Here is a 27,849-nt window from a genome sequence, read left to right on the forward strand (position 1 = left end):
GGATCTGGCCTGCACTCAGCCTGGGCCTTGCCATCTTGTTGGCCCCTTAGAACATTATCGTTTTTCTGGCCCACAAGAGTGAGGCAATCTCCCGGAGGGCAGGCAGGCTTTTTCTTTGGAGAGCTTCAGAAATAACCTGCATATTTGAGATTTTGTGGGGCAAGGGAGGAAAGCAGCAGTGGCCAGAACTCAAGTACCGCAGCCTAGTATCTAGGGGATATGCCTAGCCTGCCCTCACCTGGCTATGTCTGAGTCATTATGATGCAACATAACATGGAATAATCTAACAGTATAACATAAAATGCTGCAGAGCACAGTGTGTAACATCATGGTACATTATATTATCTTGTTATGTTTTAATGATACTAACCATGGCCGGCATTTATAGAGAGCTTCTCAAACTTCTCCAAGGGCTTTGCATATGTTAGCTTATTTGATTCTCTTAAGTGCCCTGTGAGATAGATATGGCAGGTATTGTCATGACCCCCATTTTACAGACGAGGAGACTGAGGCCCAGAGAAGTTAAGTGACTTGTCTAAGGTCACACAGCTAGAAAGTATCAGAGGTGGGATTTGAACCCAGGGCTCCCAAGGCCAGCACATCATTCACTAGTGATGATAATAATAGCTAAGATTTACGTACGGTTTTAAAGTTTTTTAAAGTGGGCATTGCATATAGTATCTTGTTTGAACCTCCAAACAACACTGTGGACCATGCGCATTTCACAAATGAGGATATTGCGGCAGACAGAGGTTAAGTGACTTGCCCAGGGTCACACGGCCAGTAACTGTCTGAGGGTGGGATTTGAATTCAGGACTTCCAGGGCACTCTGTATTACACATTCTGGCCATTGCTACCTACCACTAAGGATGTTGCAGGGCACTGGACTTGGGAGGGGGTATGGCAGGACATAAGGAAGACTGGCGTCGAATCCCACCTCTGACACTTAATAGCTGATACTGGGCAAGTCACCGAAAGCCTGCCAGACTCAGTTTCCTCATTTGTAAAATGAGGGGCTTGGACCCTATAGCCTGTAAGTCTCTTTCCAGCTCTAAAATCTCATAATTAGTTGTTCCAAGGGATCATGTCCGAATCCACCACTGACATCCTGAGGTTAGCACTAGCCACGCCTTGCTTCCTCTTGGGTGCAGCAGGCAGAGGCCAGGCGTGTTCTTGTATTTCTGCTGGCCCTCCTGCAGGGTTCCCATGACCACCATCACTCCTAATGCCCCCCTGCCCTCCTGCTTTAGCTCTTTGTGCCCAGGAAAGCATGGGCTCTGGGTCTTGGAGCTCCTGGGGCTCGGGTCAGCATCCGTCCCTCTCTATCCCTGTAACTTTCTGGTCTCAGGGTCACCAAGAAGAAGAAAACAGGCAAGAAGAAAAAGGCCAGATCAGAAGAAGAGTCCAGCCCCTTGCACCCTACCTTGGCCCATCCAAAAGGCACCAAGCAAGGGAGTGGTGACAGCTTTGTTAACGGCCCCGAGCCCAGAGCGGACCCTCCTAGCACTGCCCCGACTTCCCCCCAGGAGGGGGGTGAGGGCCCAGGCAGCACAGCGGAGAGCAGTGACCGTTCGGAGCTGAGCCAGATGGGCCTGCGCATCCCTGAGATGAAGGACACATCCATGGAAAGAGTGGGCCAGCCCCTGAGCAAGGTCATTGACCAGCTCAACGGGCAGCTAGACCCCAGCGGCTGGCCCTCCCATGTTGAACTGGCAGACCAGTCCTTTCGGACCGGCTCTCCGGGAGTCACCCCGGAAAGGCCACCATTTTGCAACTTTAGCGAAGGGATTCCCGCCCCAATGGACTTCTACCGCTTTACCGTTGAGAGTCCAAATGCTGTTACATCAAGTAGTGGCAACCATGACCTTGCAAGGTCTGGCCAACCGTCAAATGTTCCTAGTAGCGCTGAGACTGCTGGCCAAGAAGAAGGAGGAAGAGAAGGAAGAAGAGAGGAAGAGGAACAAACGTCTGGGCCTGTAGAAGGGCCCCAGAAAGAACCCTCAGATGCACCCTTAGAGCCTGCGTCAGCCGGAGAGTGCCCTGCTTCCGAGCTGGAGCCTGGTACCCAGGAGCCCATCAAGAGAGACCAGCCCAGCCCAGGTGTGAGTAGCGCAGAGGACTCCGGAGTAGACGAGGGCCAGGGGAGCCCTTTGGAAATGAGCCACCCATCTGAGTTCAGGTGAGGATGTGGTTTCCATCTGCCCAACTTCTGCAGAGCAGGGAGGCACTGATTTTCAGGTCAAGAAAATAGACACGCACGCACGCACGCACGCACCCCGAGGAGGCTTAGTCTAGGCTCCGAGCAGGGGGATTTGAAAACACCAGACTTTGACTATAGGCAGTAGACGGAGTGGTTGCGGCTCAGCAGACCCCAGCATAAAGGAGCACCCCACGATTCCCCCACTGGAATTCTTTTTTTTCTTCTTCATCTTGGAGGAGTATTTGGGTTGGAATGGGACTTACTCCCAGAGGGTGAGGGACCGCTTGTCCTTGGTGCCCTCCCAGCCTCGGCATGCATGCACTGCTGCGCCCACCCGCTCACCCTCCCTGACCCCTTCCTCTCCCCTCTCCCTGGCCCTCACAGAGTTGACAACAACCACTTACTCCTCTTGATGATTCACGTCTTTCGGGAAAATGAAGAGCAGCTTTTCAGGGTAAGTCCCGGGCCTTCTTAAAAGACTGAGGGAAAGAGGGAGGTGACGAGGAGCCTGGGTAGGGGCAGGGGTGCAAGGGCCAGGATACTGGGGAACCAAGGAGGCATGAGTTAACCCTCCCTCTCATGCCCTTCCAAGCTCAGTATGGAGGTAGTGTGCCAAGAAGCCCCCTGGGTAGATTGAGCTGGGACCCAGCTTTGGACTTGCTGGATAAGAAGAGTCTAGACGTAGTGTTAGAACTTTGGCTGGGGAACCCCAGAGACTCCAGGGAACCTCCTCGCCAGCTGCTTTTGTCTAGGCTTTTTTCTGATTTATTCTCCCTAAATTGCTTTTAACCACGTGGGACTTAATTCTGCCTGGGTTGTAGTGGGGGTGGGGGTGGGGTTGAAATGTGTTATTAGTACAGATACTGGGACAGACTGAAAGCCCCTGGTCTCTAACAGGCAGGGGCCTTCTCTCCCTTTGGCCACCCAGATGATCCGTATGAGCACAGGACACATGGAAGGAAACCTCCAGCTCCTGTATGTGCTGTTGACTGACTGTTATGTTTACCTGCTCCGAAAAGGTAACTGTGCCTTCGCTTGACTGCTAAACGCTGTGGGGGAGGCTCGATATTCCATTACTCCCCTTCATGACTTCTTAGGTTCTAGCCTTTCTGGTCCACCATTCGGTCCCCCACCTCTGCCTTTGCCCAGGCTGTGCCCCGTGCCTGGAAGGCCATCCTTTCTCACTTCTACCTCTCAGAATTCCTAGCTCCCTTTAAGATTCAAGTGCCATCTCCTACAGGAGGTCTTTGCTGGTGTCCCCAGTTGTGAGTGTACCCCCGTCCTTCCCTGCCTCCATAACTGTACCTATTTTGCATTTACCGTTTTAATACACGTTGCTTCCTGTCCTGTAGAATGTAAACTCCTTGAGGGTAGGGACCATTTCGTTTTTGTCTTTGTATCTCCAAGCTACCACAGTGCCTGGGACTCAGGCACTTAATAAATGCATGATGATTAGATTAAATTGCACTAGATTCGAGTTAGGCTGAACTGAATTTTTTTGATGCCTCTGCCTCTGCTGAGGCCAACCCAGAGAGCTCCCCTGTACCTCGAATCTCCTCCTGGGTGGTCCAGAGCCTGACACATTGGGAGGAAGCAGACAGAACCACAGCCCTGGCTCCCTAGAGGGACATACTCCATGGCTCCCCCAGAGGCTCTTGAGAGAATCTCGTGGCCAGTCCTTCCAATCCAGCCACTCTTGACCCTTCCCAGGCAGCAGGGGAGGGAGCCAACCCTTGTGGAGGAGGGGACCAGTTACAACAGAAATTTGATGGGAGGGTAGGGGATGGGGTTACTACTTTGGGAAACAGACCTCAAGGTTCTCTGTTAGGGGCCACGGAGAAGCCATACCTGGTAGAAGAGGCTGTCTCCTACAATGAACTGGACTATATCTCGGTGAGTCCACACCATCCAGGGGCACAGGGCACGGGTCCTCCAGGTATCTTGATCACTCCCCTTGTTAACTCTCATGGCAAGGATGTCACTCACCCCAGGTTATCACTTCGTGAGCCAGCCTGTTGTCCCATCAGGGCAGTCTTTGAGGAGGGCAGGGTGCAGGGCATTTACTGCCATCATCACCTACCCTGGGCTGTCAGAGGTCAAGGTCAGGAGGCTGATTCACACACTTTGGCAGCAGTATTCAGAGGCTTTGCCGGGCCTGGCAGCACATCAGCTTTGGGGCTCTGGTATGAGTCACAGGAAATGAGACCAAAGGGTCCCTTCATTCTGTTTGCTGCAGCCCCTGATACCTAGAGGCTCCAGACTTTCTACTCAGAGCCAGGCTCCCTTCAGAGCATGGAATCTTTCACTGTATCCTTAGCAGCCACTCCTGTGTCCCAGGGTAGCTGCCAGAATCCTGCGTTTATATGGAGACTTGTGTGAACATGCATGGGCTATGTGTGGTGTTCCCACCAGGTCGGCCTGGATCAGCAGACAGTGAGGCTGGTTTGCACCAACCGAAGGAAGCAGTTTCTTCTCGACACAGCTGACGTGACCCTGGCTGAGTAAGGTTTCTACCCCTCCCCTTGGACTGGAGACCACCAGACCAACCTCTTCAGTTGTCAGCTAGGGAAACTGAGGTTCAAAAAGGAAAAGGATTTGCACCAAATTAACATCAGAATTAGGACTTGAACCCGGCTCTCCAGTGTTCTATCCATCACACCCTAATGCCCTCATAGTCTGTTAGTCAACAGTATTGACTGAGCGTTGGCCATCTGTGTGGCCGAAGCAGAGCTGAAGGTCCGGAACTCGGTCCTCAGTCTGGAAAGGAGATTCAACCCGACTATGGAGACTGGTCAGCACATGGACTTAAGCCCCTAGCCATGGTGCTTGTCCTGGACCCTCTCCTCTCTCCATGCCCGTGCTCTTAGCTATCTCCTTAGCTTCCATGGGTCTAGTTGTCACCTTTGTGCAGATGACCCTGAGATCTCGCTACCCCAACCTAGTCTCTCTCTCGGTCTCCAGGCCATCAGCAGCAGCTGCCTTTGGAACGTCTCCAAGTGGATGTTTCTTAGTCATCGCAAACTGTCTCTGTTTAAAATGGAAATCATTATCCTTCGCCCACACCTGGGCCCTCTTCCAGATTTCCCTGTTTCTGTTGAAGGCACCACCTTCTTTCCAGTTCCCCAACTTGACAAACTCAATGCTTCTTCCTCTGTTCCCCTTCCCCAACCCCCATATCCAAACACCTGGTCAGTAAGCATTTAGGAAGGGCTTCCTGTGTGCCAAATAAGTACTGAGTATACGAAAAGAGGCAAAGGGCAGTCCCTGCCCTCAAGAAGTTCACAATCTAATGGGGGAGACAACAAGCAAATAAATAATGTACAGATAAGCTATGTGCAGGATAAATGGGAAGGAAGGAAGAGAGGGAAGGGACTAGAATAAAGAGGGTTTGGAAAATGTTTCCTGTAGGTAATGGGATTTTAGCTGGCACTTGGAGGGACCAGGGAAGCCCCAAGATAGAGGTGAGGAGGGAGGCATTGCTGGCATTCGGGAAAGCCAGGGAAAAGGCCTGGATTTGGGGGATGGAGGGTCTTGTTGGAGGAGGCCAGTGTCATTGAATCACTTTGTGTGTGTGTGTGTGTGTGTGTGTGTGTGTGTGTGTGTGATAGAGAAAGAGAGAGAGGAGGGAAAGAGAGGGAGGAGGAGAGAGAGAAGAGAGGGAAGGAGAGGGGGGAGCAGGAGGGAGAGAGGGAGAGGGAAGAGAGGGGGGAGAGAAGGGGGGAGAAGGGAAAGAGCGAAGAGAGACAGAGAGATAGAGAGAGACAGAGAGAAGGAAAGAGAGAGGGAAGAGAGAGGGAGGAGAGAGAGAACAAGCAAGCAAGCGCATGCATTGGGAGTAGTATAAGGTACAAGAAGACTAAAGGGGAGATGATGGTAGGATTATAAAAGGCCTTGAAGGCCAAGTAGATGATTTAACATTTTATCATTTGCCAAATTTCATCAGTTCTTCCCTCTATGACACATTTCATCTTCAGCCCCCTCTTTCGCTCACTAGGCCAAGAACCTAATTTTGGCCCTTAAGAACCTTCCATGGCTCCCTATTGCCTCTAGTCAGGCTTCTGATCCCCTTTCTGGGATTTTTTCCCCTTATCTCTTTTCAAGCATTTTCCATTTGAGCCAGACTTGTCTACTTGCTGTTTCCTAAGCTAGGCATTCCATCTTCCATCACCAGACCTTTGCCCTGGCTGTCCCTCATGCCTGATATGCCCTCCCTCCCCACCTCAGCTTCTTCAAAGTCCCTCAAGGAGCAGCAGCTCATGGGCCGTGTCCTTGGTCAAACCTCCCGGATCCCCTGGAGCCTCCCTATGTTCTCTCTCTTCTCACGTGATCATGGACATACTTAATGGTCTAGGTTATACCCCCCACTCCCACCTCCCTGTAAGTTCCTTGACAGCAGAGACTATTTTCCTTGTCTCAGACCCCTGGTACCTAGCACAGGGCTTGGCACCTAGGTGCCTAATAATGCTGCTTGGGTTGGGTTGTCAGAGACCGCATTTGGAATCAGAAGAGCTGGGTTCAAAATCTGACTCTCCCACTTGCCACCTGCATGACCTTGGGGAAATTGAAATGCTCTCTGGGCCTCAGTTTCCTTGGCTGTCAACTGCAGGAGTTGTCCCTTCTAGCTCTAGGTCCATGCTCTGTGATCTTCTGTGCAGAGCCCGCTGCTGAGCTCTGAGGTGGAGATGAGGTGAGGGACAGGAGAAAGAGGCACATCTAAGGAACAAGAGGACTGGGGCTGTGCCCTGGAGAAGTTTCTGGTTCATGGGACAGGCAGAATAGGAGTCAGGACGGGGGAGGCAAAGGTCCTGGGTTCACACTCTGCCTTGGCCACTTAACTATCTGAGTGACTTAGGGCAAGCCACTTAAACTGCTTGCCTCAGCTTCCCCATCTGTAAAAACCTTCCAGCACTGTTGTGAGGCTCAAAGGAGATGATAATTGTAAAGCGCTTAACACGGTGCCCGGTATACACTAGGTGCCTAATAAGTGCTCATTTTCACCTTTTCCTGGCCTTGGCTCCCAAGGCCAGCTGAACAGCTGAGTCCATATCAGAGGTCGGGGGATGCTGGGAGGAGAGCCAGGACCCTCTCCATTGCCCCAGCCCTGCTCCTGGAGGGTCTCCCCACCCACCCCTCTCATTGCACCCATTTCCCTCCTCCCACAGGTTTTTCTTGGTCTCTCTCAAGTCAGCGATGATCAAAGGCTGCCGAGAGCCCCCCTACCCCAGCGTCCTGACCGACGCCACCATGGAGAAGCTGGCACTGGCCAAGTTTGTGGCCCAGGAGTCAAAATGTGAGGTAAGACTCTGGGATCCTGCAATGGGTGGGTGGGTGGGGACAAAGGAAGGGAAAGGGCTGACGGAGGGAGCCAGGGAGGAGGCAGGGCTGTGTTCTGGACAGGCCCGAGGCTGGGGGATGTGCACAGAAGTCCCGGTGGTGTGTGGGGGAGGGTTCTTCCCAGTTGGCTAAGCCGTGTGAGCCCAGCTCTCAGCTGGCACCAGATGTGCTCACTGGGGCCCCAGGAACAGAGGGGTTCTAACAAGCGTTTGTTGAGTGCTGACCGCCGGACTGAGAATTTTGACCATATCGTTTTGCTGCTCGAGAAGCTTCAATGACTCCCAGTTACCTCTGGGATAAAATAAAAACCCAGCTGGGTTCTGGGTCTCCCTTTCTGGGCTCATTTCACATTATTTCCTTTCAAAAACCAGATGGATCCTGGCCTCCAGGAGCCTGTGTTCTGTTGGGAGCAGTAACGCATATACCTAGTAGTACACTCTTAATCTCCACAAAGGCAGTGAACTTCTGGGGAGGCAGGAGCAGAGAAAACCCTTGGTGCTTAGGCTGAGTTTGAAGGAGGCCAAAGGTTCTGAGCGAGGGGAGGAGGGAGGGTACTCCAGGCCTGCAGAAAAGTCTGGACCGCGGCCTGGGAAGAGAAGACCCAATGCCAAGGACAGGGATGGCTGAGGAGGCTGGTTTGGCTGGAGAGGACAGTGTCCAGGGGAAGGTTGTGGAATGAGGCCGGAAAGGAAGCTTTTAACCTGATCAGGGGATTAGGAGCTGCTGGAGTTTGAGGAACCTGGAGTGGCTTGGTCCTGCCCAGGCTTCTGGCACCGAGGGTATGCATTCAGTCCAACAAGCTTTAATTAACCAATCAACCAAGGCCTACCATGGTATATGCAAACCTCTGCGCTTGGTCCTGGGGATTCAGAAATAAAACATTCCTAACCTCAAGAGACTTCTCACCTTCTGTAGGTGGGAGAGAACAAAATAGAGACATAGAACTATGATAAGAAGTCTCTGCCTGAGTTTGGAGTTGGAGGATCTGGGTTTGAATCCATCCCACCTGGGTGGCCTCCAGGACGTCCCATAAGCCTTTGGGCCTTATCTCCAAAACAAGAGGGTTGGGCTCTGGTGTCCCAAGATCTCTGATCCTGTGATTGATCTTAGGGAAATGTCAGGAAGGAGAGCTCTGATCATTTTCACCTAAGAAGATCAGGGGAGGCTTCCTGAAGGAGGCGACCCCTGAGCTGGGTATTGAAAGGCAAAGAAATCCAGCCCGCAGAGATATGGGGGGTGGGGAGGATGCTCCTGGCAGGGCATGGAGCCAGGGGCCGGGAGGGTGGCCTAAGTCCGGGGAAAAGTTAGTGGAAGCCAACTTGGCTGCAGCTTCCAGGAGGTGAGGGGAAGCTTGTATGAAAGAAGCCTGAAAAGCAGGCTTGGAATCAGGCCAGGTTGAGTGGCCACTGTCGGGCTGAGCAGCTTCAACTTATCCTAAAGGCCACAGGGAGCCATCGGAGGTTCTGAAGGGAGGAGCCCCAGGGCCACAACAGGAGGAAACTCTGTCCGACAGTACAGGTTAGCGGCTCCTCTGAGGCTAAGGCTTCAAGAGCTGCCTGGGCCGGTGAGAGGTTGAGACTGGCCCAGAGCCAAGAAGGGGGGGAGATGGGACTGCAGCGGATGGACTGGAGCAGAGAGAGACCTGAGGCAGGGAGGCTGACTGCAGTCATCACCCAGAGGTGACAGGGCCCAAGCTGGGCTGGCCTCTGGGGAGGACAAGAGACGGCCTTCAAGGAGAGAGGCCGGGGTAGGCCTGGGGGAGGGGAGGGGAGGGAGACAAGGGGTGCAGGGAACGCTGGACCTTGGGATCTTTTCACCTACTGGACCATAAGTTCCTTCAGGACAGGCACTGGATAATGAGAATGATGAAGATGAGAACAGCAGCAAACCTACACTTATATAGCGCTCACTGTGCGCCAGGCATTGGGTTAGGTCCTCTCTCACCATGATCTCATTTCATGTTCACAGCCACCCTGGGAGGTAGGCAGGTTAAGGTGGTTATCTCCAGAGGCAGGCAGGTTAAGAGACTTGCCCAGAATCACCCAGCTACAAAGTATCCGAGGCTGGATTTGAACTCAGCTCTTGGGACTCCAGGTGCAGTGCTCCATGGCGCCCCCTAGCTGTGCCATCTCTAGCTGCTGGATTTTATCCAAACCTTGTTTCTTCCTCAGGGCCCAGCTCAGTGCTCTGCAACCTTCTCTTTCTCTCCCTCTGTATCCTTAGTGCTTACCACCAGTGCCTGGCACACAGTAGGAGTTTACTTAGTGGGAGTAGTAATAAGTATTGGTAGGTCTGCAGCTGTCCCATGGCCTGTCTCTCTCTCTGTCTCTGTCTCTCTCTGTCTCTCTCCATCTCTCTCTCCATCTCTCTCTCCCTCCCTCCCTCGTCTCTCCCTCTGTGTCTCTTCCTTTCTCTCTCTCTCTCTCTCTCTCTCTCCCTCTCTCTGTCTTTGTCTCTCTCTCTCTCTCTCTCTGTCTTTCTCTGTCTCTCCCTCCCTCTCTCTGTGTCTGTCTCTTTCTCTCTCTCTCCCCCTCCCTCCCTTTCTCTCTCTGTCTGCCTCTCCTCTCCTCTTCTCTCTCTCTCCCTCCCCAACCACAGGCATCAGCGGTTACTGTGCGGTTCTATGGGCTGGTGCACTGGGAGGATCCTCTGGACGAGAACCCAGGGCCCATCCCCTGTCACTATTCCTCGGTGGAGAATGCAGTCACCAAAGAAGGGATGCTGCACTATAAGGCGGGCACATCGTACCTGGGCAAGGAACACTGGAAGTCCTGCTTCGTGGTCCTCAGGTGTGGAGCCAGGGCAGGCCGCCCTCCCCGGTGGGGATGAGGGCTCTGAGGCTCCCTGAGCCCTTTGCCCCCTGCAGTCTGGGCAGTCGCAACAGGGCCTCCTTGCCCCCATTGTAGACATGGGCCCTGTAGCTGGTGAGCGTTGGAGGTGGGGCTGAGCGCAGGCCCCTGGCTCCCATGACTGCCCTGTGTGCCTCCGAGCTTAGAACTGCCGGGGTCCCCAGCAGAGGCCATCCTGCCAAGGCCTCAGGCCCTCACCCCTGCCCTCATGGTCTTCCCTACAGCAATGGGATCCTCTATCAGTATCCTGACCGCACAGATGTCATCCCTCTGCTCTCTGTGAATATGGGGTAGGTATTTCTGGAGACTTGGAGGGGAGGGTGGGCTTGCTGTCCTCATGGCTAGGACTCCAGCACCCTGCTGACCCCCAGGGCCCTTCTCCCTTTGTTTCCCACTGATATGGAGCCTAGAAGAGAAGGCCTGGGGGGAGACATGAAATTTTTCAGGAAGTCCAGATCTGTGATTTCATTATAGTTGAGACCACCCCAGTGAGGAAAGTCCTTCCACCAGTGCAGTTCTGCACCTTAGTCTGAGGGAGTTGCCTGGGCCACAGAGAGGTTATGAGACTGGCCCAGGGCCATACAGGCAGTGTGTGTCAGAGGTCTTCCTAACCCTGAGACCACTCCCCTTATCCCTGCCTCTCCATCCCTATGAGAAAGACATAACACTCCAAAAGAAATCTTTGAACATGGGCAGGCTCTGAAGCCGAGAGCTGGGAGCCCCTGAATTTTCTGGAGCCAAGCTGTGATCAGTGGGCAGGGGTGAAACATGGACAGAGAACTCTCTGGTCTTTCTGAACTCTCAGGGGCTCAGAGATTTTGGCAAAGCCCAGTGTCTAGGAGAACTGTCGGGAAAGTCTCAGAGGGTTCCAAAGATGAGATTTTTGGTCAGTGGGACACATGCCAAGGCCAGCAGCTCCTCAGGCCTCTGGGGCATGGGGTAGGGTCACCCCACAACCCCTTCCTCATTCCATCCCTCATCCTGTTTCACGGTTGGCCTCAGCGGGGAGCAATGTGGCGGCTGCCGGAGGTCCAACACCACAGATCGGCCCCACGCCTTCCAGGTGATCCTCACTGACCGGCCCTCCCTGGAACTGAGTGCCACTGATGAGACAGAGATGGCTGACTGGATGCAGCATCTCTGCCAGGCTGTTTCTAAAGGAGTGAGTTCACCCTCGGTGGGCAAACAGACAGCCCCGTGCCCCAATGGAGGGGAGGGACAGCCTTGAAACTGTCTCCTAGGGCCCCTTGGGACTGGACCAAGACCAGACTGCTAGTCAATGAGGGTGGTTCCTTCCCACCGACCTGAGATTTAGGGCCAGGAGGCAGGAATGACATTAGACCCAGTTCACTGTTGTATGACCCAGCTACATTTAGAGTCTGGGTTCCACTCCTGCCTTAGACACTTACTAGTTGTGAGAGCTTGGATAAATCATGTAACTTTCCAGGCCTGTATTTCCTCATCTATGAAACACAGGAGTTAGATCTAATGTCTTTGAGGGTCCCTTCCAATATTAAATCACTGTTCCTCTGCCTTCACCTGGTCTCTAGAAGGGAGCCCTCCTGAACCGGGCAGCAGCAGCAGGGGTTGTGAGAGGGGAAAAGTCCGGGTCCTTGCCTGGCTGGAAGGGACAGGCTGACCTTTGCCTTCCCTGTCTCTGGCCCAGGTCATCCCGCAGGGCGTTGCCCCCAGCCCCTGCCTCCCCTGCTGCTTGGTGATCACCGATGACCGGCTCTTCACCTGCCACGAGGATTGTCAGACCAGCTTTTTCCGCTCCCTAGGCATGGCAGAGCTGGCCAACATCACCGCTGTCTCCACCGAGCCCGGCAAGGAGTACTGCGTCCTGGTGAGGGCCAGAGATGCAGAGGTGTCTGGGGGGAGCCCTTCTGCACCCCCTTGGACCCTAACTGTGTCCTCTGCCCCTAGGAGTTCTCCCAGGACCGGCAGCAGCTTCTCCCACCCTGGGTCATCTATCTGAGTTGCACTACAGAACTGGACCGATTCCTGTCTGCACTGAGCTCTGGGTGGAGAGCTGTCTACCAGGTAACCCTCCCCCGGAATGGGCCAGCCCAAGGGACCAGGGAGCCAGAGCTCCAAATAGGGGCTGGAAGTGGAATACCACAGTGTAGCTTAAGCACCTGAAGGTGATCTGACCTTGGAGTGAGGAAGCCTGGGGTCATATCCTCTGACACTAGTTCTGGGACCGTGGTGGGTTGGGGAAGGACAAATGAGCATTTATTTAGAAAGCACCAGGCACTTAAAAAGAAAACCACAAATATTCTCATTTGATCCTCACAACATCCCTGGGAGGTAGGGGCCACTATCATCCATATTTTAATAATAATGGTAATAGCTAGCATTTACATGGCACCTACTACGTGCTGGGTTACTGTGCCAAGCACTTTATGAATATTACCTAAGCTGATCCTCACAACAACCATCATTATCCCCATTTTACAAATGAGAAAACTGAGGCAAACAGAGGTTAAAGGACTTGCCCAGAGTCACACAGCTAGTAAATGAAGCTAGATTTGAACTTGGGTCTTTGTGACTCCAGGCCCAGCGCTCTGTGCACTTCAGTTCCAGCAGCCATGGGTAGGTCTCTTAATCTCCCTTCTTCCCTTCCCCATCTCTCTTCACAGGTGGAGCTCCCGCACAAGGCAATCCAGGAAACCTCCAACAAGAAGAAATTCGAGGATGCTCTGAGCCTCATCCACAGTGCCTGGCAGAGGAGTGATAGCTTGTGCCGTGGCCGAGCCTCTCGGGACCCCTGGTGCTGAGGCCAGAACTGGACTGTGCCCCTGACTCTGACTCCTCCCGAAGGGGAGCAATGAACGAGAGAGCGGGAGAGGCCCCCAGGCTGAGCACCCCATCGTCATCAGCTGCTCCCCAAGGGGCTTCCTGCCCACAGTCCGCTCCCTCCTCCCAGGGGAGGAGCGATGCCAGCCCCCTTTCAGCCGAGACAGCATCTTCTGGGGCTGTGTTCCAGGTGCCCGTCTTTTGGGAACAGGGTAGAGACAGAGAGTGAGCCCTGTGGGCTCTGCAGTTGCCCTCCTCCCATCCTGGGCCTCGACGGGGGGGTTCCCCCCGGCTTCAAGCCAATGACACCGATGACCATAACAATAATAATAAATATACAGATATCCTATAAAGAGGTTCATGCTGGGCCGGCTGGAGGTCCTTTCTCTGCTTTGGGTTTCAGGCAGCAGCTGGAGCCAAGGGAGCGGGTGTATCTGAGGATCGCCCCCTCCCAGCACCTAGAAATGCCGTGAGTCTGCGGCAGAAGGGGGAGCTTGCGTGCATGTCTTCATCTCTTTTGAGCTATATCCCAAAGTGCGGGGCTCCATGTCCACGCCCTGGGCAGAGGGTGGGTGGATGCCTGGCACCAGTCACACACAGCCTCCCCTCCCCACAGTGACCAGGGCCAGAGGAGATACCCATAAGCCAGGAGGGGCAGGCTGGGGCCAAGGATTGGGGGTCCAGATGAGGGGGATGCATCCATCCCCGCCTCCATCCCTGATCTTGTCTCCTCCATTAGGAAAGGGTTAAGAGGTAGCACAGGGCAAGTGGGGTCTAGAGAGGGGCCCTGGGAAAGAGGGACCCACCCTTCTCTACCACACACCCCCCTCAGCCACAGAAACTTACAGGAATAGCCACAGCTCCCCCTCCCCTGGAGGGGATGGGAAAGGTTTGGGTATTTTTTTTTAAATAAAAGACATTATATTATCCCAGTTTGTCAATGGCTTATTTCCCACCCCTAACCTCCAGAGCTTGGGATCCTCAATTCCCCTCCCTTTTATTTCCGACTCTCTACAGGTTCTTAAGCTTGAGAATGAAGAACCATTCCTTTTTTTGTCCTGTCCCCAGCGCCCTGCACACTCACAGAAAGTACTTTCTTCAGTACAAGCCTGTGAGGTTACAGAGTGCCCAACATTTTACAGAGGGAGGGAAGCAGGTCGGCATACTTGCCCCAAGGTCACAGAGCTAGGCAGGTGAAAGCTGGATGAGACATCAAGAACCTGGGGTCAGACTCCCTTACCTAGCTCAGTGACCCTGGGCAAGTCACAACCTCCCTAGGTTGGGATGGGACTTGGTGTCCCATAAGGTCCGTTCCTAAACCTCCCATTCCTAATTCAAGGGTCATCCTGCTCCATCTTGGATAAGGGGCAAGATCTGGAGTCCTTCAAGTACCTGCAGGCATGTGGCAGCTGCCAAGGGTCATGACTACTCTGTCTCTGTCTCTCTCTGTCTCTGTCTCTCTCTTGTTCTCCGTCTCTGTTGGGGGTTGGTTCATCTTGAATGAGTTTTTTTTTTCATGGGATGTTCCCCCCCAGGGGGCATGTCCCCCTCTCTGCCCCACATCTCTCAGCCATCCTTCAATCTAGAGCTGGAAAGAGCCATCTAGCCCAGCCCCCTCAACTCACTGATAAGCAGGTAGTCCCTGAGAGGTTAGGTGACCTGCCCTGACCGAGGTCAAAGACCACGAAGCCGATGGGGGCTCGGAATCTAGTGAATTCCTCTCCTCTGGGGACGTGGCATCAGTAGCCCAACCACAGATTTGGAGATGGGAGGCCCTTTAAGATATCACCTAGCATAATCTTTTCATTTTGGAAGAGGAAACCAAGCCCCAGAAAAGTCAACTGATTTCCCCAAGGTCAAACAGTAAGGAAAGCCTGAATCTGAACCCAGGTCCCCAGAGTCCAAATACAGTGGGTGCCCTTCCTCCCTCTCTCTGAGCAAGAGGTCCCCCACAAATACCCCAGATGATCAGAGAGACATTTGTAGATGGGAGGACATCCCCGAGGTCTTAAGCTCAGTTTGAGTCAGCTGTGATGTGGATGCCAAAAGAACTTAGGAGTAAACCTGGGACAACATTAACCAGAATAGGCAGTGAAGGATTTATTAAGCACCTACTATGTGCCAGGCACTGTGCTAAGCATTTGGGAGTACAAAGAAAGGCAAAAGACAATCTCTGCCTTCAAGGAATTAACAGCTTAATGGGGGAGACTATATGAATGAATGAATGAATGAATGAAGCATTTATTAACACCTTCTATGTGTCAGGAACTGTGCTAAGCACTTGAGAGTACAAAGAAAGGCAAAAGACTCTGGCAAAAGTGGAAACCCTGAGACCAATTAAGTATTAAGCACCTACTAAGGGCATCGAGGTGGCACTAAGAGCACCAGCTCTGCTTGTACTCCATCAGAAGGCAAAGTGACTGGTCCAGGGTCGCACAGGGAGTAGTATCTGAGTCTGGATTTGAACCCAGTTCTTCCCGACCCCAGGTCTTAGGGCTCTAGCCACTGTGCAACTCGGCTGGAGAGAGAGGGCGGGACACAGGGAGATTGACTTTGCTAGTTAGACTTTCCTCCTCTCCTCGCCCTCCCTCCTGCCCTCAGTGTTTCTCTGCCCATACTCGCCCCACCCTGGAGTGACCTTTCCTCCAGATCCCAGGGCCTGGGCACCTCCCCCAAGCTAGGGAGGTGTGAAGAGCAGCAGTCTCTGGGATTGGCCAGGGCCGGGGCAGTGGGAGCGTCTTGGCGCCCAGGTTGTGTTCCTGCCTGAGTGGGCACTGGTTGGGCTGGAAAGAAGAGCCAGTGGGACAGAAGGCACTTGAGCTTGGTGAGCCGGGGTGCTGCTGTCTCTTTCAAGATTTGGGTCTAACCTGCAGTGTCCTCCCCTCTGTCCCCTGTCCTCTGTTCCCTTATCCCCGTCCTCTGTTCCTGGGCCTGCCTTTTCTTCACCGTCCCTAACCCCCCTTTCACCTGTTCCCAACCTGTCCCGTGTGTCTAGCCCCCCATCCCCTGTCCTCTGTTCCCTGTCCCTAGCCCCCTGGCCCCTCCATCTTGTGCCCTGCATGCTAGCTTGAGTAGCCTGTGGCCATCTCACCCCGCCGCCCTGGGGCACCTCTGCAGGTGGACCAAGCCTTTGTTTGTTCACGTTCCAGCCCATGTAGGGTCCCCAGACATAGCTGCTTTTGTTCCCTGAGCCAGAGAGGGGACATGGAGAGTCCTCCTGTGGCCAGCAGGGCTGTGCCTGTCTCTGTGTCTCCAGCCATGGACCTTGTACTGGGTGCTTCAGCCTGCTGTCTAGCCTGTGTCTTCACCAATCCCCTGGATGTGGTAAAGACAAGGCTGCAGCTCCAGGGTGAGCTGCAGGCCCGTGGGACATACTCCCGGCCCTACCGGGGGCTCCTGCGCTCTGTGGGCACTGTGGCACAGGCTGATGGGCTTTGGGGACTGCAGAAGGGACTAGGACCTGCCCTGCTCTACCAGGGCGTCATGAACGGAGTCAGATTCTACTGCTATTCTCTGGCCCTGGAGGTTGGCCTCACCCAGCACCATGGGGGCACTGTGGCTGCCGGGGCATTGGCCGGAGCTCTGGGAGCCTTCATTGGGAGCCCGGCTTACCTGGTGAGTAGATTGGCAAAGCCTTCGCTGCCTTCCCCCCTCTCTTAACAAGGGACACAAGTCCTGGAAGGGACCCTTCCAGTCCTGCAGTTCTTAACTTGGAGCTCCAGTTCCAAGGGGTTCATGACTTTGGATAGGAGGGGGAAAGTTGTTTTCTTTTTTTAATGTTTAATTTTCACCAACTCCTAACTGAAATTTGGCATTTCTTCCAATTATGAATTTTAAAATAAATTATTCTAAGAAGGAGGGGCCTGTAGTTTTCACCAGACTGTGAAGGGGTCCATGACAAAAAAAAAAAGGTTTAGAACCCCTGATTTAGTTCAACCATCCCTCTCATTTCACAGATAAAGAAACCGATACCCAGAGACAGGGAAAAGTGATTTGAACAAGGTCACATGGGTAGAGAGTCACCCAGCTAGGATTCGAGCCTTCTATTCCAATCTTGTGTTCCTCCTAAGAGGAATGGAAGAATGGGTGAAAGTGTCAGGGGGGCAGATCTTGGCTCAAGGGAGAGAAAATCTTAACAGCTGTCCCAAAGTAAAATAGGCTGCCCAAGGAGGGGAAGGGTTAGAATGTTCACCAACGGAGGTGTGCCAGCGGAGGCTGCTTTTTATCACAACTAAAATCCCACATTCTACTGGAAGCCTTCCCCAACCCCTCTCAATTCTAGTGCCTTCCCTATGTTTATTATTTCCTATTTACCCTGTATACAGTTTGCTTTGTAGATGTTTATTTGCATGATGAATTCCCCATTAGAGTGAAAGCTTTTGCCTCTTTGTAACTCCAGCGTTTAGCACAGTGCCTAGCATATAATAGCTTAATAAATGTCTTACCGAGTAGTTTAATAAATGTTTATTAAATGAATGAATGAATAAATGAAGGGAGGGAGGGAGGCTTGACAACTCCTTATCAGGCTAGTTACTGAGGGGCTTCCTGGACCAGATGACATTTGAAGGTCCTCACACTGAGATTTTGTGATTTAGGATTATGGCTTTAGAGTTGGGAGGGTCCTCAGGGGTCATCCATCATACTTCCTCCTTTTGAAGCTAAGGAAACTGAGGCCCAGAGAGGCTAAGGAGGCCTGGTGAGTAGGAAGGATAGGATTTGAACTCAGCTTCTCAGACTTCAGGGCTATTGCTGGTTCTCTGCAAAACCAGGGAGCGGTTGATGCGAGCTTCTGAGAGCCAGATTTCAGATTATGGTCCTCAGCTTGGAAGCATGCTGACTGTGTGATCCTGGTCAAGTGTCCACCTCTCAGCACTCCAAGCAGCTCTTAAGTTGTGAAGGAGGTGCCAACGTGCATCAGTAAGGGAAGTTTCTGCATCTGGGAGTTCCCCATATTAATGAAATCACAATTCTAGCCTCTACAACCATAGCTAACATTTATAAAGCACCTTAAGGTTTTCCAAACACTTTACAAATACCTCATTTGATTCTCGCAACAACCCTGTGAAGAAGGAGGTATTATCATACCCAGTTTACAGATGGAATAAAATGACTCGCCCAGGATCACACAACTAGTGAGTGTCTGAGGTCAAATTTGAACTCAGATCTTGTGATTCCAGGTCTAGTGCTCTGTATCTAATCATTAGAGCTGTTCCAAAGTGTTGTCCCTTCCTGGAGATCTTCCAAGGGAGGATGGGTGACTACCTGTCACGGATGTTGAAAGAGGGATCCCAGATATTGGTTGGACTAGGGGCCCTCTGGGGTTTTTTTATTCTTCGGTTATCAGATTCAGGGGCAAGGACTGGGAGAAACTAGTGGTCCTCTGCCCTGTGAACATTTTCCCCTGTGGAGAGTATAGAATGGCCCCTTAGTCTGTGGCCTACTGGGGATGTCCCCTGCTTCCACTCTCCCCACCCAATCTGCTGTGTGTACCAAGGCAGAGCTTAGAGTCATAAGACCTGAGTTCAAATGCCAACCATACACTTCTTACTACGTATGCGATCTTGGGCAAATCACAGTCTCTCTGGGTGTCAGGTTCTTCATTAATAAAATTAGGGGGTTGGTCCTGGATGCTCTTGGAGACCTATTCCAGCCCTAGATCTGTGATACTGTGATCTATTTTCCAGGTCAAAACACAGCTGCAAGCGAAGACAGCGGCTCCCCTGGCTGTTGGCTATCAGCACCAGCACCAGGTGAGGAGTCTTCTCCCCTTCTTCTCCTCCCCAACAAGCCTACCTAGCTGAGCACTGGGGCTCTGCCTCCTGGACCCCAGGTTAAAGCCTCAAGGGCTCCAGAAGGGGAGTGGGATCACTTATCCCAAGGGCCCTGCTGCCCCCAGGATGGGCAGAAGGCCAGCCAGCCTGTCCTCCCTTCTTCCTTTCTCTCTCCACAGACTGCCCTTGGTGCCTTGGAAGCCATCTGGCGGCAGCAGGGCATCCCAGGTCTATGGCGAGGGGTTGGCGGAGCTGTACCCAGGGTCATGGTGGGATCAGCTGCCCAACTGGCCACCTTCGCCTCTGCCAAAACATGGGTGCAGGACCACGAGGTGAGGAGCCCCAGGAGACTGAACTCCCTGAAACAGTTCACATTTCTAAAGCAATTTAAATTGGACAGAGTACTTTATTCACAACTCAGTGAGGTCGGTAGTACAGGGGCTGTTATCACCATTTTGCTAGTGAGGAAACTGAGGCCCAGGTTGGGGAAGTTGGATGTCCAAAGTTATATAGTCAAACATGAGGCTAGCATCTGGGCTTCAGGAACACCCTGCCCAGAGCTTCTGGCAAAGAATCATGGTATTTTTAGCTAAGAGTCAGTGTCACCTAGTGGATAGGGCACAGTGGGGCAGAATCAAGACGGTGAAACTAGAGGAAGCAGTACAGCTTACCTCCCTACTAAACCTCCTGCACAAAGACCTAGAAAGTGCGCCAGCCTGAATTCTGTTTGGGAAAGCCAAGGAAGAGTCCCAGTGAGCCATTTTTCCAGCCTTGGGGGGCTTTGGATGACACAGTGCACTTGGAGAACACTTGGAGAACTTATTTCTTCAGGTACTTACTAGCTGTTGTGTGGTACTTGTCACTTAACCAGAGAGCTGGGGATAATAACAGCACCTGTCTCCAGAGCTCTCGTGAAGACCAAAAACAATAAATATGCCTTACAAAACTAAGAGGGCTATACTGTGGCTGTTTAGTCGTGTCTGACTCTTCATGACCTCATTTGGGGTTTTCTTGGCAAAGATACTGGAGTGGTTTGTCATTTCCTTCTCCAGCTCATTTTACAAATGAGGAAACTGAGGCAAGTAAGGTTAAGTGACTTGCCCAAGGTCACACAGCTAGTAAGTGTCTGAGGCTGGATTCGAGCTCAGGGAGATGAGTCTTCCTGACTCCAAGCCCTGACTTCTATCCACTGTACCACCTAGCTGCCCCTAAACGGATCATATAAACATTTGCTAATATTGTTATTCTCTATTCCAACCATCTCATTTAAAAAAATTTATTTTCCTTCTCCCTACCCCACAATGAGAAAGAAAAATAAAACCCTTATTGCAAACAGGTATAGCCAAGCAAAACAAATTTCCAAATTAGCCATGTCATTCCCACACACACACACACACACACACACACACACACACACATCTCTCTCTGTGTGTGTATGTGTGTGTGTGTGTGTGTGTGTGTGTGTGTGTGTGTGTGTGTATCAATCTGTACTCTGACTCTATCAGCTCTCTTAACAGGAAGCGGGTAGCATGTTTCATCAAGAGTCCTTTGGAATTGTGGTTGGTCACTGTATTGATCACACTTTTCAAGTCTTTAAAAATTGTTTGTCTTTACAATATTATTGTTATTGTAACATCCCATTGTATACATTTTTCTCCCTGGTTCTGCTCACTTCACTTTGCATCAGTTTATATAAATCTTCCTAGGTCTTTCTGAAACCATCCCTTTCATCATTTCTTCTAAAATAAAAATGTTCCATCACATCCATGTACTTGTTCAGCCGTTCCCCAGTTGATGGGTGCTCCCCCAGTTTCCAATTCTTGGCCACCACAAAAAGAGCTGTTATAAATATTTTTGTACATAGGGGTCCTTTTCTTTCTTTGATATCTTTGGTCTGTTGACCTACTAGTAGTATTGCTGGGTCAAAGGGTATGCATAGTTTAATAGTTTTTTAGATGTAGTTCCAAGTTTCTTTCCAGAATGGTTGGACTAATTCACAGCTCCACGGAGAGGACATTGGTGTTCCTGTTTTCCCACAGCCTCTCCATCATTTGTCATATTCTCTTTTTGGTCAGTTTTGACAATCTGATGCAACCTCCTCATTTTTATACACGTTAAATGACTTCCCCAAGGTCACACAGAGAGTCAGTGGTAGGTCTAGAACACAGGTCTCCTGAACAGGTTCTTTTCACTGCAGTCTGTGGTCCCATCTGTCACCAGGAGGGTGAGTTTTATAAAGTAGGATGAGGGTTGAGGTTACAGAGGGAAGAAGAGGAGCCTGGGATCAGCTTGTGGGGCTTCCTGTTTCCTTGCAGTGGTTTCGGAAGGACAGCTGGCTGGTGGCCCTGGCTGCAGGCATGATCAGCAGCGTGGCAGTGGTCATTGTGATGACACCATTTGATGTGGCCAGCACCCGCTTGTACAATCAGCCCATGGACCCAACAGGAAGGGTGAGTACATGGGGTTAGGGAGGACATGGGATGGGGACAGAGAGAGTGAAGAAGTGGGCACGGCATGCAGGAGGGCTGGTAGGACACGGGGTGGGGGTGGTATGTAGTTCTCCAGACCAGACAGACAGACAAACACAGATAGACACCTGCGGCATCATCTGTCTAGAGTCAGACAGATCTTAGGGCTTATTGCGTTCCAATCCTTTCCTCATTATACAGATGAGGAAAAGTGAGGCCCAGAGAAATTAACTTTCACCAAGGTCATACAGGTAGTCGTGGTAATAGACCTGGGATTTTAACCCAGGGCTTTTGACTCTAAAATCCCATGCTCTTTCCCCAAGCCCCACTGCCTCCTAACTCCGTGGCAGAGACTGTGACCCTTGAGGACTCCCTGGATCTAGGACCTTACGGATGTGGCAACCCAACCAGGCCTTCTCATCCAGAGGCACTTTTGTCCATGTCCTCCATGGAGACACAGCCAACATGCTGCAGGCCCTTCTCCTGTCCTTCTGACATTGCATGGAACCCAGTACAGCATGGGAGCTGGCCATCAGTTCTTCCCTGCACTCTCCCCATCTGTAACAGGCCACCCAGGTCAGCTCCCAATATTCTCCTCCCAAGCCTAGCCAATCTTCTTTTTTTCCATCTTTTTTTCTTATCACCTCAAGCTCACTTAAGGTATGATCCTGACAACTGTCCAGGCCTCCTGTCTAGAGTCAGACAGATCTTAGAGCTTATTGCGTTCCAATCCTCATGCCCAGCAGGTTGACTCCTGGATGGTGAATTCTTTGGCCAAAGCAACCCAGGACCCCCTCCCCCATCCTTAAATTTAATGAACATTTATTAAACCCCTTTCAAGTTCAAGGTGCTGTACTCTGATCTGGGGACCAATCAATTGATCACCAAGCATTTATTAAACATTTATTATGTGCCAGGCACAGTTCTAAGTACTACAAAAATAAGGAAGCAAGATGCTTCATGCCCTGAAGGAGTTTACGCGCTATCAGAGGAAGAGCACACATAAAAAGGAGATAGAGTTTGGAACTGGCTGGGAAGTGCCACAGAGGCCTGGATCTGGGCCTGGATAAGATGAAAATTCACCCCTCATAGTTCAGGGTCCCAGGGGACAGAGCCCTCTTCCCGGTAGGAGAAGGACCAATGTGAAGGTAGCACAGTTTGGAAATGGCCAAGGAATGATAGGATAGATATGACCAAGGTCCTGCCCTCAAGGAGCTTACCATCTAACAATAGCTGATCATTATGTAACACTTTGCGGACATGACTCCTGTGGATCTTCACAAACAGTCCCATGAGGTAGACAGGACATTTTACGTTAATGGAGAAACTGATGCCCAAAGATTAAGTGACTTTGCCAAGGTCCCACAAGTATAGTAAGTAGCACCTGAGCTAGGATTCAAACTCAGGCCTTCTGGCCTACAAGGTTCTTTCTAATATTTCTAACATTGCTTTCTTTGGGGGGAAAGAAGGAGTTCACATACCAAGGAGAACGAATAAGAATGAAAAAGGAGAGGCCCCAGTTACAGAAATAGGAAGAGAAGGGTCACAGTGACCTGGAGGATGGGAAATCAGGCGAGACTTAATGGAGAAGCTAGCACCTGAGATGGACCTGGAAGGGAGGGAGGGACCTCCAGGAGACAGAATGGGAAGGGAAAGTCTATTCTAGGCACAGAGGAGGGAGAGAGTAAGATGAGAACAGGGATGCAGGTTTATCTCATTGGATAGAACGCAGAATTACTCAAGGGCAGGTAGCCAAATAGCCTGGAACCTTTACCTCATGGGATGCTAGGACTTAGATCTGGATGGAGTCTTGAGGAGCAGCTGATCCCTCATTTAATTGATGAAAAAACTCAGGCCTTGAGAGAGAAGGTGATTTGCCCAAGATCCTACAGATAGTAAGTAGCAGAGTCAAGACTTTAACCCAGCTTCTCTGACTTGACTGTGAGGGTCAGACAGTGATGCTTTCTTTTTTTGGTTTGTGATCAGAGGCCACTGGAGGCTTTTGAATCTTTGTTGTTTCAGTTATGTCTGACTCTCGTGACCCCATTTAGAGTTTTCTTGGCAGAGACACTGGAGTGGTTCGCCATTTTCTTCTCCAGCTCATTTTACAGATAAGGGAACTGAGGCAAACAGGGTGAAGTGACTCACCCAGGGTCACACAGCTAGTAAGTGTCTGAGGCTGGATTTGAACTCAGGAAGATGAGTCGTCCTAACTCCAGACCCAGCACTCTTTGCACTATAGTGCCACCTAGTTGCTCCAAATCTGGAAGAGATAATTAATTACAGATTGAGGCAAGCATGGAGACCTGGGGTTCTTAACCTTGGGTCCATGGACTCCCAAGGAGTCTGTGGAGTGATTGGGGAGGGGGAATCCATGAAAGGAAAAAATAGGGGGGAAATGACTAGTTTTTTCTGTAGTCCTATGTATTTTATTGTATGCATTTAAAAACCTAATTCTGAGAAGGCATCCATAGGCTTTACCAGGTAGCCAAAGGAATGTCCAGTTCATAAAAAAAGTGAAGAAACCTTAAGGTAGAGAATGATCAGAGCAGATCTCATAAGGAGAGTGACACCTCTGCCTTCCTGTCCTATCCCCAGGGCCAGCTGTATCGAGGGGTCCTTGACTGCTTAGTGAAGATCATACGGGCAGAGGGGCCCCAGGCTCTCTACAAGGGTCTGGGCCCTGCCTATCTGCGCCTGGGCCCCCACACTGTCCTAAGCCTGCTCTTCTGGGACGAACTCCGGAAGCTCATCTACCGATTCCAGCACCAGGGAGCCTAGGGCCCCTTCCTGGCCCTCCTCTAGCAGCATGGAGAGCCCAGAATTCAGGACCTTTCCTGCCCCAACAGGCTCTACATCCTCCCTGACCCCGGCCCTGCCTCATCTTTATGGCAATCAAGGACTCACGGGGGTTGGTGCTGGAAATGGTGAGCCAGTAGGGGGACACTCCATGTAGAATGGGAGTGAGCCATGGCCAGTCATGGACAAACCCAAGGGACCCTTTATTGTCACTAGGATTGGAATGGGTTCAGGGAATGTTCAGAGGACACTAGTCTAGGCTCTGTTTCCAGGAGAGCCAACTTCCCATACTTGAGTCCATGGCCACAGACTATACGCCTCCTAAACTCAGTAGAGTGTCTTGGAAATACGGTCTCTGACTCCCAGTGACCCGGCGGAGTGTGGATGCTTCAATGTACCCCATACGCACCCCATACGGGAAACACTGACACGAACGTCAGAAGTTGGAGGAGGGGGTCCAAGATGGCACCTGGATCACAGCCAGAAGGGACCTTAGAGGTTGCTTAATCCAAACCCTCATTTCACAGATGGGGAAACTGAGGCCCAGAGAAGGTCACACAGGTAGTAACAGAGTTGGGATTTGGAACCAGGTCCTCAGACTAATGCGCTGCCACTTATCTTCATTAAATACAATGACTAGGACATGAAAATGTTCTTTAGAACATGGAATGTTAGAATTCAGAATATACCATTTATAACATAGGAAAGGCGGCATGGAAATCATTGGACTTGGAGTCAGAAGGACTTGAGTTCAAAATTGAGCCTTAGAAACTTGCCGGCTGTATGACCTTGGGCAAGTCACTTCTCTGTGACTCAGTTTCCTTCATCAGTAAAAAGATGGATTCAATGGCCTCAAAGTTGTCGTACACACATACAAAGGGTAATTCAGTGTAAGAATGTTGTTGAAATGAAGCCCCTTCCCATGGACTGCCTCTTCCTAGCCTCCCACCACACTTGGGGAACTTGATTAAGCAAAGATCACTGTCACCCTCTCACAGATATAGAAACAAGCCCCAGAGAGGGGCAGCTTCTTGTCCAACGTCACACAGCAAGAGGGTAATTAATAATAATAATATTAATATCTAGCACTTTAAAGCTTAAAAGTACTTTTAAAATATTATCTCATTTGATCCTCGCAATGACCTCAGGGGGAGTAGGTCTTATTATCTTCTCCATTTTACAGTTGAGGAAACCGAGGCAAACAGAGGTTTAAGTGATTTTCCTGGGGTCACAGAGCTAGGAAGTACCTGAGGTTGGATTTGAACTCAGTTCTTCCTGACTTCAACACCTAATGAAGAAGAGAGTCTATAGGTGAACCCCATTGGTCACAATGACAATGGACCTTGGGGCTGAGGGACTCCCCCAGAAACCCCACAAACACTCCAGGCTCCCCTCCACCACTCCGAATGAATAAAGTTTTCTATTTTTGATTAGTTTGTGCATTTTGCTTCCGGCCCTTTATTTCTCTAGTCTGTTCCCCGCTTTTGTCCTCATTGCTTTCCTTTTTGGCGGGGAGGTGGTAGGAGAAGGTTGTAGCTGGAAGATGGTGTTGAGTCACCCAGGTGAGTTCCCATGGTCTCTACCCCACTCTCAGGACTGGCTATGGGTGCCTGCTGCCCCCTCGTGGTGATAATGGGAAACTGCGGGATTGAATTATTGGGGAGAGATTGGAATGGAATGGGAATTGTGGGTTTGGGGGATCCTCAGACCTCAGGTCTACTCTGGAGCAAACCTAAGACAAAGGAGGGTGTGGTCACATTTGTCCTTGGTTCCTCCAGTTTCCAGACAGACATACTGAGGATGGACAGAATGGAGGCTCTCACCCCACCCTGAGCATCCGGTCTCAGGTCCCCAACCCCCATCCTCAACTCTCTGAGTCCTGTGCATCCTCAGGACTGTCGGTCACAGGGGTACAGAATTGGGTAGGGGAGAGAGATAGGAACTGGGCCTGAACCCAGGGCTCTGAAGGCCTCACCTAGGGCAGAACTGACCAGGTTTGGGAGAGTTTTCACCATCCCTCTAGATTCTCACCATCCTCTGGCCACTCCCCCTTCCCCCCCAAGCAGAGCAAATCCTTCTAGTGTTCTTTCTTAATGAAAATAATAGTGAGGCTACTAACACACATATCCACTTTAAGGTTTACAAAATGATTTCCTTACGGTAGCCCTAGGTGGTAGGGAACACAGAACTGCCCTATAGGAAAGGCAGCTTGGTATGATGGAAAAACAAACTGTGGGTTTGAGGTCTCATGGTGGATTCAAATCCTACCCCAGACCTTCCCAGATGTGTGACCCTGGGCAGGTCACTTAACCTCTTTCTGCCTGTTTCCTCATTTGTAAAGTGAAGGGGTTAGATTAAATAACTCTGAGGTCCTTGCCAGTCAGGGACTTTAGAGATCCTCCATGATGCCTTCATTTTTGTCTCTGGCTGCCACATGGGGAATAGGGTCTTAGATCCATGATTTCATTGGCATAGGGAGCTCTGGGAGGGTCAATGCCTTCTACAATCTAACGCAGACTACCTTCTTCTCGACAACTTGCAGACTTAAAACAAGGGTCCTTACTCTGAGGTCTGTAAAACTTAAAAAAAAAATTGATAATTGTATTTGAAGGTAAAAGATTTTCTGTGCATCTTGTGTATTTTATTTATGCATTTAAAAACATTATGATACAGGCTTTACCAGACACTGCCCATGGGGTTCATTAAAAAGGTTAAGAACCTGTGATCTAAGGAGCCCCGAGGTCTGGGATTTGGGCGGGGAGGGGTAGGAGAGTGAAAAGACACAGTCCCTGCCCTCAGGGCCCCTCCATCATAATCTGATTCGTATGAACTCATCTTTTCCACCAAACTTTCCCCTCTTCCTAACTTTCCAATTAGTGCTGGGGGCACCAGCATCTCCCAGTAACCCTAGCTAACAGCTTCAGAATCATTCTTGATTTCCTCTCTCATCTCCATATTGAATCTTCTGCCAAGTCTTGTACATGTCTTTCTCTCCTCTGGCCCACCCCCACTCCAGGGCATGCCCTCATCACCTTACACCTGGACTATTGTAATAGCCCGTCAGTGGGTCTGCCTGCTTCGGATCCTTCCCCACTCCCATCCTTCCTCCATTCAGCCACCACAGTGATTTTCCTAAAGCTCGGGTCCGACCATGTCACCTCCCCGTGCTCCGTTCAATCAGTCTCAGAATCAGTGAAATCCCATTTGGCTTTTAAAGACCAACATAACCCGACCCCTTCCTACCTTTCCAATTTTTTAATTTCTTATTTGCCCGTATTTACTCTACAATCCTCAAAAAAGTCCTTCTATCTCCTAACTCCTGGCGTGTTCTCTGCCTTTCCCCCGTACCTGGAATGCTTTCCCTTTTTATCTTTGCCTCCTGGCTTTCCTGGCTTCCTTTAAGTACCAGCTAAAATCCCATCTTCTACAGGAACCCTTTCATAACCCCCTCCTTAACGTTAGTACCTTCTCTTTGAGATTAATTGTGATTTCCCCCGTATGTATCTTGCTTTGTACATGTTGTCTCTCTCATTAAATTGTTAGCTTCCTGAGGGCAGGGACCATGTTTGTCCTTCTTTGTACCCCCAGTGCCTAGTACATTATAGGCATTTAATATACGTTTGTTGACT

General features: G+C 51.0%; 2 protein-coding genes across 5 annotated transcripts in view; both read left to right on the top strand.

The window, feature by feature from the left end:
* Positions 1-14,109, top strand: part of PLEKHM2 (pleckstrin homology and RUN domain containing M2) — a 58,093-nt gene extending 43,984 nt beyond the window's left edge. For both annotated transcript variants that reach the window (XM_036747822.1, XM_036747823.1), the window contains 12 exons: positions 1,349-2,179; positions 2,585-2,654; positions 3,129-3,219; positions 4,029-4,093; positions 4,613-4,701; positions 7,363-7,495; positions 10,133-10,323; positions 10,608-10,673; positions 11,386-11,545; positions 12,050-12,229; positions 12,310-12,426; positions 13,026-14,109. In XM_036747822.1, coding sequence (XP_036603717.1) covers positions 1,349-2,179; positions 2,585-2,654; positions 3,129-3,219; positions 4,029-4,093; positions 4,613-4,701; positions 7,363-7,495; positions 10,133-10,323; positions 10,608-10,673; positions 11,386-11,545; positions 12,050-12,229; positions 12,310-12,426; positions 13,026-13,163 — 2,131 coding nt within the window. In that variant the 3' untranslated portion in view covers positions 13,164-14,109. The remainder of the gene's footprint in view (positions 1-1,348; positions 2,180-2,584; positions 2,655-3,128; positions 3,220-4,028; positions 4,094-4,612; positions 4,702-7,362; positions 7,496-10,132; positions 10,324-10,607; positions 10,674-11,385; positions 11,546-12,049; positions 12,230-12,309; positions 12,427-13,025) is intronic.
* Positions 14,110-15,977: 1,868 nt separating this feature from the next.
* Positions 15,978-25,656, top strand: SLC25A34 (solute carrier family 25 member 34). 3 transcript variants are annotated; one of them, XR_005009508.1, is made up of 6 exons: positions 15,978-16,797; positions 18,867-18,932; positions 19,133-19,285; positions 21,269-21,403; positions 21,745-21,997; positions 24,020-24,047. XR_005009508.1 is itself a non-coding variant. In XM_036742712.1 (5 exons), exons 1-5 carry the CDS (start codon positions 16,387-16,389, stop codon positions 24,200-24,202), a joined length of 948 nt encoding a protein of 315 aa, XP_036598607.1. In that variant the 5' UTR covers positions 15,978-16,386; the 3' UTR covers positions 24,203-25,656. The 3 variants fall into 3 exon arrangements, 2 of the variants coding, with proteins under 2 accessions (XP_036598607.1, XP_036598608.1); XM_036742712.1 differs by lacking the exon at positions 21,745-21,997 and having other exon boundaries at positions 24,020-25,656; XM_036742713.1 differs by lacking the exon at positions 24,020-24,047 and having other exon boundaries at positions 21,745-22,103.
* Positions 25,657-27,849: the final 2,193 nt, after the last annotated feature.

This window comes from Trichosurus vulpecula, chromosome 2, assembly GCF_011100635.1.
Source record: "Trichosurus vulpecula isolate mTriVul1 chromosome 2, mTriVul1.pri, whole genome shotgun sequence".
NCBI lineage: Eukaryota > Metazoa > Chordata > Mammalia > Diprotodontia > Phalangeridae > Trichosurus > Trichosurus vulpecula.